At 47.2% G+C, this 10,726-nt stretch overlaps 2 protein-coding genes across 2 annotated transcripts; both read right to left on the bottom strand.

The window, feature by feature from the left end:
* Window positions 1-474: 474 nt before the first annotated feature.
* LOC148892133 (uncharacterized) lies at window positions 475-4,235 on the bottom strand. The gene is made up of 11 exons (XM_089006225.1): window positions 3,698-4,235; window positions 3,576-3,606; window positions 2,981-3,501; window positions 2,375-2,705; window positions 2,247-2,288; window positions 2,075-2,175; window positions 1,941-2,002; window positions 1,694-1,854; window positions 1,448-1,603; window positions 1,130-1,362; window positions 475-668 (listed from the first exon to the last, which is right to left on the bottom strand). The coding sequence occupies exons 1-11, from the start codon at window positions 3,980-3,982 to the stop codon at window positions 537-539; spliced, it is 2,055 nt and encodes a 684-aa protein (XP_088862351.1). The 5' UTR covers window positions 3,983-4,235; the 3' UTR covers window positions 475-536.
* Window positions 4,236-6,040: 1,805 nt separating this feature from the next.
* On the bottom strand, window positions 6,041-9,495 carry commd1 (copper metabolism domain containing 1). The gene is made up of 3 exons (XM_089007139.1): window positions 9,287-9,495; window positions 7,011-7,292; window positions 6,041-6,952 (listed from the first exon to the last, which is right to left on the bottom strand). The coding sequence occupies exons 1-3, from the start codon at window positions 9,461-9,463 to the stop codon at window positions 6,845-6,847; spliced, it is 567 nt and encodes a 188-aa protein (XP_088863265.1). The 5' UTR covers window positions 9,464-9,495; the 3' UTR covers window positions 6,041-6,844.
* Between the last annotated feature and the right edge of the window lie 1,231 nt (window positions 9,496-10,726).

Genomic DNA, 10,726 nt, shown 5'->3' with positions numbered 1-10,726 from the left:
GCGTTCGACGAAGGTGGGAAAATCAAAACTACCACCACCAGAGGCTAATTTGACAGTCACGTGACGAGCGCGAATTCACGCAGCGTTCGAATCGCGCTTTCACTTCCCACGGTCACGTGCCCGGAGCGATTCGACTAATTCATTCATTTCTTGATCCAAATTTTTGTTTGTCAAAATCTATTCCTTTAAAACACCAGCGTAGACCGTTTCGCCCTTGACTTTCAAATGCAAACTTCGCCGTAAAGCTTTTAAACGATCATCCCAGTTTAAAACCACATTTTCAAACCCTTATACGAGCTTGATAGCTTACTTAATTAGCTAGTTTCAAAAGCTAACCATGCTTTGAAAGTTTCCGAAATTCCAAATGCTCTTCATAATTCCTCCCCCCGAAACCGGAAGACAGGTCAACGAATGACATTTGACTGAAGAGAATGAAGAAAAACATTTGGAGGAAGCGTTTGTAGCTGAGCGGATGTGATTTTATTATTATTATTTATTTTTTGCAACAAGTACAAGGTGCTAAACAGTTCAGATGGTCACTTTTTGACGCCTTCCCGCGAGCCGGCGTAGACGTCAACGGAGGGCGTCAGCGGGCTGAAGCGAAGTAAAGGAAGATTGGCGGCTGCGCGTCGCTCCCTGGTGACGTCACGGACTCGACTGCCATTTTGCTTTGATGAGTGAAATAATAATAAATTTCATTTCTAAGCACCTTTCAAAAGTCTCAAGGTCACTTTACAGTCACAGGATAAGTTTTTTCTGGGGGTGAGCAGCAGCAGCCACACACGCCAGCGTTCACTCAACCCGGAATAACTCATATCGATAGAAGGCTAGCTAGCTAGCTAATATCTACCTAATAGCTAGCTAGATAACAATAATAATAATAATAATACATTTCATTTATAAGCACATTTCAAAACTCTCAAGGACACTTTACAGTCACTGGATATTTTTTATGCGATAGCTATATAGCAAATAGATAGATAGCTAAATAGACGGCTAGCTAATAGACAGCAAATAGCTAGCCAGCTAGATAGCCAGCCAGATAGCTAGATAGCCACCCGTCAATATTTCAGCACCATCTTTGAATGCTTCGTTTCATGCCAGAAAGACAATGAAGGGATGTGCGCACCTTGCGTAGGACCCAGGCGTCACGTGGCCCCCTGGCGGGCGGCGGAGGCGGCGGCGGCGGGTCCGAAGCGACGGCGGCGGCGTCCGAGCGGCCTTTGAGCAGGAAGCTGCCTCGGCGGCGGCTGTAAAAGACGCACGCCGCCGCCGCCGCCAGCGACATCATCAGCAGCGAGCTGAGCAGGAAGAAGAGGACGTAGACCCCTTTGGTCTCACCCGACGGGCCACTGCTACAACCTGTCAAGGACGCCCGAAGACAGCGAGCCAAAGTCGAGCCAAAGTCGGCCAAAAGATGAAGAAGATGAGATGGCGGCGTGGTGACCTGCCGGCCGGCGTTCCACACAGACGCTTCCTGCCGGGCCCGAAAGCGCAGCGTCCCGGAAGCCGTCTTTGCACCGGCACCCGTACGAGCCGAAGCGATCCAAGCAGTCGGCGTTGACGTGGCACAGCGCCAATTGCGTCCCGCATTCGTTGACGTCTGCGGTTTTTGGGCCGTGAAGGGGAGACAAAGTCAAAAAAGTAGACCAGAACCACATTTGGGAGATGCGACGGCTTCGAGGACCCTCACCACCGACAGAAACCGAAGCCACGACGGCACCGAGCGGGTTTCCGGCTGGGCCCAGGGCGCTTCCGACCATCTTGTGGAGGTCCCGGTGGACGGCGGAGGACTCCCGACTGCGCCCGCGACCCGCGTTCAGCCACATGATGTAGAGTTCTCCCGCACGCAGCCTGGACACCCCGCCCCAGAAAACGCCTTGACTCCCCGATCGGACGGACCTCATACCCAAAGTGAGGTGGGCCGGTGGAAAACTGACCTTTTAATTCTTTTAAAGGTCAAGCTGAAGGTAGGGTGACCCGAGTCCAGATGTTGCAGGACCTGGAGAACAGGTCCAAGTCGTTCCTGCAGGTTTGTCAACGCGATTCTTGAAAAACACCAGGGGCCCCGTACCAGAGCCTTGAGGGACCTCATCAGAAATCCATCCGGATGCTCCCGGTGGGGCTGGTGCTCCTGACTCAGCTGCACCTCCACTGATACTTCAAACAGATGATCTGGACGTGGCGGTGGACGCACGTGAGGTAAGACGGCCTAGCGATTGGCCCCCGATCCGGTTTGGACTCACCGCCGGGCTCATGTAGAACTTGAGAAGCGTTCCAGACGTTGGCTGCAGGCAAAATGGACCCAAACTTGAGACCAAAAAAATGACCAATTCTGACGTTTGGCATCTCGTTTTCCTTCCAGAACACTCACGCTTCCCTCGGTGATCCGAAAGCGGTTCCACCAAGTTGGGGGTCAGAAGAGTCCTCTCGGGTTGTGGTCCTTTCGTGGATGATGCTGTATCCACCACCTCCATCTTGTTTCGCATCGCATCGGCGGGCCGGTGTCGGTTTTCCGGCGGTTCGGGACCCGGGCCGGCATCCCTGCGTTCGACGGTCGGAGTGTGAAGGGAGCCGCCGGGGAACGGGTTCGGATGTTTGTGCAGTGCTCCTGCGAGGTCGGAAGAATCCGAAAGCATTCGGGGGGCTCCTCTTGCCGCCCGTGAGGTTCCGTGTGGCGAATCGGACGGCTGCGTGAGCTCCAACTAGCAATTCCGGACACAACCGATTAATCAAAGACAAGAACGTGAACAAAGTTAGAACTTTAAACGAAGAACGAAGGGATTGGTCAATGGGATGGGAAGCAGGATGAATGAAGAACCAGTCAAGAATCCAGTTCAGCACCAATCAAGGTTTTGTAGGGGTCCAAAAACGACTTTCATAGCAGTGATAAACCAAGTCGAGAACCGGATAGAACCGAGGCGAGAGCCATGGAAGACCGTGCCAAGCATTAGGTCGCTAGAATTCGAAGCGATCTCACCTGAGCACCCGCGTCGGTTCCCACGGACGCCACCTTACTGGGGTCTTCAAATTCAGGTAACTCCTCAGCCGTCGGATCCCGCTCGTTCTGGTCCAAAGACGGCGGACCAAGCTCGGGCCCCCGGTAGGGCTCGTCAGCGCCGACGGCGCGGTAGCGCGCGTAGAAACCCCGGTACTGCCGAGCGGGCCGGCCGGCAATCAGCAGTACCACGCGCAGGGTGTCGGACCGTGACACGTACACAGCCTCGCGCCAGCAACCCCGCAGGACCCGGTGACGCGGAGCGCCGGCAGGCTCATCCACCAAGATTTGGTCCAGCTTTAGGTGGCAGTCGTCATCGGGGCTCAGGTCCTGGAGGTGCAGGTGGACCCGCTTGCCGGCGGGCGCCCGGATGCTCCAGTTGCACCACAGCGGGGGGTTGGCGCAAACGTAGTCAGGTGAAAAGAAGTCCCCTTGCTCGCCGCCGAGACGCCGGTGGCAGCTTCTCAGGGCGAAGAAAGCTCCGCCCCTTTCAGCCGCCGCACCTTGGGGAGCGCATCAAACACCGTCAGGCGTCCCACATCACAACCCAAAACCACAACGACCGTGTTTGACTGACCGGAGGTCTGTTCAGCCTCGTCCTCTTGAAGCTGAAAAACCAAACAGAAACGTGCAAAGATGGACTCAAACCAAATTGCCAAACAGATCAACAAACACACTCAGCTTGTCAATCGGTTTTACTTGCACCTTGCAGGAGGTCCACAGAGTCCCGAGCACAAAGATCAGGGCCAGCGTTTGACTCGGAAGCGTTGCCGCTTTGCTAGCTAACATTTTTGGGTTGGAATTCGTTGTGGTCGTTGTTGTCTTTTGAAATTGTCTTGAAAAATGCCAAGAGGAAGCCGCCATGCGGCCTCTACTTGTTGATTGGCAGGCAGGCGGGGCCAACACCTGAGGCTCATCGGCGAGCTGATTGGCCACTGTGTCACCGACGGCCACCAGGGGGGGGTGGCCCCCCAAATCAACCATTTTGGCCTCATCCGAGCAATCTCACAGAAGTGCGTTAATTTGAGGAAACGAGATGATGATAATAATAATAATACATTTCATTTCTAAGCACCTTTCAAAACTCTCAAGGTCACTTTATAATCATAGGATCAGTTTTTCTGCAGGTGAGCAGCGACAGCCACACGCACCAGCGTTCACTCAACCGGATGTAATGCAAAAAGATAGCTAGACCACTACTAGATAGCTAGCTAGCTAGCTAATGTTTCCTGACTCAAACAGCTAGGTAGCTAGCTATATAGCTAATAGATAGCAAGCTAGATAGAGGGCTAATAGATAGCTAGATAGATAGATAGCGAATGTTTCCTGACTCAAACAGCTGAAACATATTAGCTATTTAGCTGGCTATTAGCCATGTAGCTTGCTATCTATTAGCCATATAGTTAGCTATATAGCTATTTGAGTGAAGAAACATATTAGCTATCTAGCTAGCTAGCGATCTATCTATCTAGCTTGCTATCTATTAGCTATTTAGCTAGCTACATAGCTATTTGAGTCAGGAAACATATTAGCTAGCTAGCTATTAGCTATCTATCTAGCTTGCTATCTATTAGCTATATAGCTAGCTACCTAGCTATTTGAGTCAGGAAACATATTAGCTATCTAGCTATCTATTAGCCATCTATCTAGCTTGCTATCTATTAGCTATATAGCTAGTTACATATCTAAGTCAGGAAACATATTAGCTAGCTAGCTATTAGCTATCGATCTATCTAGCTTGCTATATTTTAGCTATATAGCTAGCTACCTAGCTATTTGACTCAGGAAACTGTGGCCACACCCACAGCAGCGCAACCCTTCCTTCTCTCAGATGGTCCGGCCTGCAAAATGACCCAAAAAGACTGTCTTGAAATTGTTTTCTTTGACCAGACAGAAAGTTGTCATTATGCACGGGGTTTTAATAGTTTGTTTTAATGTTTCATTGATTTTTTTTAATGTACATCACGGAATTCCGCGATTTTTTTCCCCATTATTTTCTATTTTCATATAAATTATTTCCGCATACAAGCGCTAATCATAGTTTCAAACTTAATTCACAATAGATTTTTTCCTTGCATTGTGAGCTATCTAGCTGGATATCTAGTTAGTTCTCTCGCTGGCTACCCGGCTAACTATCTAGTTGGCTATTTAGCAATTTATCTAGCTATCTAACATGCTACCTAGCTAGCTATCTAGGTTGCTTCCTAGATAGCTATCTATTAGCTATCCAACTAGCAAGCTAGCTATCTATTATGTTGGAGGAGAGTGGCCTTCTCTCCTCCACGTGTTCGTTAATATTGGATGATGAGTATTTTGGTAATCCAAATAAAACCTGGAGTCGATGAACAGTCCCTTTGAAGGGTTTATTTGCAGAATATTCCGAACACATGATTTATAGAAAATGGCCGCATGATCACGAGTGTGTTCACATCATGGACACATATTTATTTCATCAGAAGGGCGGGCGTGACACCGAGGCGGCATTCTTCCAAAACAATTCCTACCTTTTATCAGTCTGTCTCCAAAGAGTCTCCAGTATACACTGCATCAAGGTTAACAGATGGCCCCAAGAATGAATTTGGTTCACTCTGCATATCAGATTATACAAGCCAAGTAAATATGGCGGAAGACACACATCATGACATATCATTGAGAAAAGTAAAATACCATGTCAAAGGCTTAACTAAACAAATTATTATTATTATATTAGCATATTTGGCAATAAAGCTGACATTGAATTTTTTTGACTTTGATAATTTTAAATAATCCTTCAATTACTTCCGGGTTGAGTGCCGAGGAAACGGAGGTGGCCACAGGAGGTCGCCATTTTGTGCCTCTTTTTTGGGTGAGAGATTGGGTGAGAGAAAGCATTCTCCGAATCTGAAGCCATTGTTTTGATTCACTAGCAATGCAAGACGTCTTGGCGTGACGTCACGAACTGGGGGCGGGACTTTCTGAAAATGCCCAATTCGCAGCTCATTTTTTTTTGCAGATTTTGGACACTTTACGTCATTTTTATTGGTGTTTTACATTTGACTATAATTATCATACTGGTATTTTAGATGCTGTAACACGTTTTTCTGGCGTCAGTTAAAAAACAAAAAAGTGACGTTGGTTGTCCTTTAAACTACTGTTATCAATTTTGCTCACATGCTTATTAGCTAGCGATTTGCTATCTATTAGCTATCTGGATGGCTATCACACTAGCTATCCATTAGCTGTCAGACTAGCTACGAATTAGCTAGCTAGCTTTCGATCTATTTGAGTTACTTCCGGGTTGAGTGAACGCTGGCGCGTGTGGCTGCCGTTGCTCACCCGCAGAAAAAACTCATCCCGTGACTGTAGAGTGACCTTGAGAGTTTTGACAGGCGCTTAAAAATGAAATGTATTATTATTTATTGTAAATATTAACTCTCTATTAGCTAGCTAGCTGGCTATTTGGTATCTATTAGCTGTCTAGCTGGCTGGCTATCTAGCTAGCTATCTATTTGACTGTTTAGCTGGCTATCTTTTAACTATCTATTAGCTGGCTAGCTATTTTCTATCTATTGGCTGGCTGGATGGTTATCTAGGTGGCTGGCTATTTACCTGGCTGGCTGGATAGATAGCTTCCTAGCTAGCTAGCTTTCCATCTATTTGAGTTACTTTCGGGTTGAGTGAACGCTGGCACATGTGGCTGCCGCTGCTCACCCACAGATAAACTTTATCCTGTGACTGTAAAGTGACCTTAAGAGTTTTGAAAGGCGCATACAAATGACATTATTTTCAAGCTTCTTGTCCGGGGGCCATTTTGGAAGCAGGCTGGTGGGGGGGAAAAAAGGGATTTCCGGGCCGGGACTTCCTGCGTCAAGCGCGCTGAGCGACGGCGTCGATGGCGGCCTGGATGGCGGCCATTTTGTTCAGCATGCCCCGTACGTTGCGCTCATCCATCTCCACGCGCACAAAGTCCGACTCCTGCGGGGCAAAATCGGGGTCACTTAGTGAAAACAAGTCCCATCCGGGAAACGCTCACCCGCTCGCCACTGCCCAGTTCCAGCTCCAGCAGGGCCAGGGTTGCCGCCCCACCGTGCAGGGGCGCAGCCTGAAGGTCCAGCCTCCAGGAAAGACCCCTGAGGGCTGGCTCCCAGCGGCCGTGGGCCAGCAAACTTTGGCGGACGCGCCCGCGCCGGCTCTTCCAGAAGCGGGCCAGGGCGGCCGCCTGCTCCCGGGTGACGCCGCCTGCCCCCTGCTTGCGGGTCTGGGCGGTGAGGAAGGCCTCCAGCTGGGCGTGGTCCATATCGGCGGCGGCCATAGACTGGAACGGGGGTGTTGGGGGGGCATTAACGCTGTCAATTCATGACCTGGCTTGAGGAGCCCGCGATAAGAAGAAATTATGTGGAACTGTTGCGGCTTGGAATTGAAGCGGATTTATGTGGGACAGGAGATGTGAGACAATCTCAATGGATGCTACAGCTGCGTGTTTGCTTTTAACCTTTAGCTTGTAGTCGACATGCACGTTCCACCAGGATGTCCTTGATCCACTGGTGGAAAGACGTTTTGATTCTCTCCTCTTTCATCTAGAACTGCTTCATGTCACAAAGAGGGTACAGAAAGTGCTTAAGAATGAATGACTCTCTGCGTCTTTATGTTGTCACATTGTTTTTGTGCTGTTATGTTATTTGGTATTTAGTTTTTTTTTTGTTCTTTTGACTTCAAGACGGCGCCGCAAGAGTGGCTGCCTTTACAGCAGCTCATGTATTTTATTTTCCTACTTACATTCCTTGCATCACTTTGCTGCTGTGAAATGTAAATTTCTCTACTGCGAGACGAAAAAAGGCATATCCAATCCAATATCCAATGCTCAACAGCCAACTCATTTCAAATAGCTAGCTTTTAGCTAGCTAGCTAATAGCTAGTTAGCAAGCTAACTCGTCCTGTGACTGTGAAGTTCAGAGTTTTGAAGAGCGCTTATAAATGAAATGTATTATTATTATTAGCTATTTCTTGGCTAGCTAGCTTTCTATCTATTTGAGTTACTTCCCGGTTGAGTGAACGCTGGCGCGTGTGGCTACCGCTGCTCACCCACCTTGACTGTAAAGTGACCTTGAGAGTTTTGAAAGGCGCTTATAAATGAAATGTATTATCTATTAGCTAGCTAGCTATCTATTGGCCAACTAGCTAATATCTAACTTGTCCTGTGACTGTGAAGTGACCTTCAACGTTTTGAAGAGCACTTGTAATAATAAAAATACTAATACTACTACTAATAATAATAATAATAATAATACAATTCATATATAAGCAGGTGAGTAGCGGCAGCCACATGTGTCAGCGTTCACTCGATCCAGATTAACTCAAATATGTAGATAGAAAGATAGCTAGCCACCTAATAGATAACTAATAGATAGCTAGCTAGATAGCTAATATTATTTTGATGTTTTTTTTGTAAATGAAATATATTTTTATTCTTAGCTAGCTTTCTACCCATTTGAGTTACAACCGGGTTGAGTGAACACTGTAGCGTGTGGCTGCCGCTGCTCCCCCACAGAAAAAACTCAGCCTGTGACTGTAAAGTGACCTTGAGAGTTTTGAAAGGCGCTTATAAATAAAATGTATTATTATTATTATCATTATTAGCTATCTATTAGCTAGCTAGCTTTCTATCTATTTGAGATACTTCCGGGTTGAGTGAACGCTGGTGCGTGTGGCTGCCGCTGCTCACCCACCTTGACTGTAAAGTGGCCTTGAGAGTTTTGAAATGTGCTGATAAATACAATGTATTATTATTATTCTTTTCCTTTCGGCTTTTCCCTTCCAGGGGTCGCCACAGCGAATCAGTAACCTCCATCTTCAGAGGTATGATACGCATGTTTGTTTTGGCCAAGCTTTTACGTCGGATGCCCTTCCTGAACAATGTACTATTATTATTATGATTATTAATGACGCTCCACGTTACTTCCGCGTGACGCCATCACGTACGGTGACATCACGACTGCTCGGTCATTTAGCAAAATCTCGAGGTATAAACAAGAATGCCAAATTTCCCAGGACGAATAATAATAATAATAATAATAATAATAATAATGCGTTTAATTTCTAATGGCCTTTCAAAACTCTCAAAGTCACTTAACAGTCAGAGTCTGCGGGTGAGCAGCAGCAGCCATACGCGCCAGCGTTCACTCAACCCGGAAGTAACTCGAAAAGATGGAAAATTAGCTAGCTAATATATATCCAAATAATACAAATCAACGTCATGAACGTCTCTTCGACCGGAAGGGGTTTGGACGTCGGACTCGGCCCTTTTCTGACCTTAAGGAGCGCCTTCATTTTGTCGTAGAGAGCCTCAAAGTCTTGCTTGGTGGCCTCAGGGTAAAGTTGACTTCTTAACGCCTCCCGCGTCACGTCGCCGTTTCGGTCGAAGATTTCCTGAGCGACGCCGCTGAGCAGCGCGTCCAGCGGGTCGGCGCTCGCTTCCGCTTCGACCATTTTGCCTTCTCGTCCGAGCTTTCGACGCAATGACGTCACAACCACAAAGCATTTTGGGACACGAAGTCATTTTCCGGTGACCGACCGACTCGCATAAAATATACAAACTATTTTCTGTCTAAAAAGTGAAATGTGGATACAAAAACAAAGACGTTTGATTAGTGAAAGCTTTTATGACAAACGAGGATATTTTTTGGTTTTCTTTGTGACATAATATTCAAGCATTTGTCACGTTGGTGCTCAAAGCCCTTCTATGAAGGCTAAACAAAATGGCCGTCAACAATCCAGTTTAGCCCCCATGACTTCCTGTTTGTTTCTTTGTCTTATCCTGCCGCTGCTCACCAGCATAAAAACTTATCCTATGACTGTAAAGTGACCTTGAGAGATTTGAAAGGCGCTGATGAATGACATGTATTATTATTATAAAACGTCAATCCATCAACAGATGCGATTGAGGAGTGTCGCCGGCGCATGTCCTCCTCAAAAACGGCTGCGAGTGGTCGCCGGACGGGCAACCGTCAATGAATTAGAAGAACGACCCCAGCACCCCCTCCCCCCGCTAAAAAATATTGCTACACTGCTGCTGCACATTGTCAATAAAGATTTTTATTGATGGATCGTGTGTGTGAAATGAAAGAAATATGATGACGCAAGCACCTTAAAGCAGAACGGTCGCCGGGAATGGTCGCGGCAGTCAAGAAAATGAAAACAACACCAACTGGTCCGACACAGGGCGGGGGGCTTTATTTGCACCACATGCCAATAAAGCACCACTTTTGTCTAGATAGTAGTGATGGGAATTACGGCTCTTCTTAGAGAGCCAGTTCTTTTGGCTCGGCTCACTTAAAAGATCTGGCTCTTTTGGCTCTCAAATCGCCTCTCAGTTTTTCTTTTTTTTTGTTGCTTAAAGGACAACCGACATCTCCGGACAAGTTGTGTCCATAATTTGTAAAATGGCTTCAAATGACTTCTACTGAGCGTATTTTACAAAGATTCCACCGCACATAGCTATATTTTACGTTTTAAGACTCGCGCTGAATTTCAGGAAGTCTTGTTTTTGAGTTGGTGACGTGACGTCACTGAAGGAACGGCCCTGACCGAAAAAAGACATTGTAGCAGTCCTTCCATCACATCAATGTATTTTGCTGTACTCGTTTGGTCTGAAAACCTCGTGTTGCACCAAAAAGCCGTCAGAAGAGGGCGACCAAGCTCCATAGAAGCAATTTACCAGCCTGTGGAAACGGGCTGATTAATTCCTCACAG

This window comes from Hippocampus bargibanti, linkage group LG10 (assembly GCF_051943395.1).
Source record: "Hippocampus bargibanti isolate YZ-2025 linkage group LG10, ASM5194339v1, whole genome shotgun sequence".
Classification (NCBI taxonomy): Eukaryota; Metazoa; Chordata; class Actinopteri; order Syngnathiformes; family Syngnathidae; genus Hippocampus; species Hippocampus bargibanti.
Note: the sequence above shows the minus strand (reverse complement) of the source record. Positions and strands in the feature narration are given on the sequence as shown.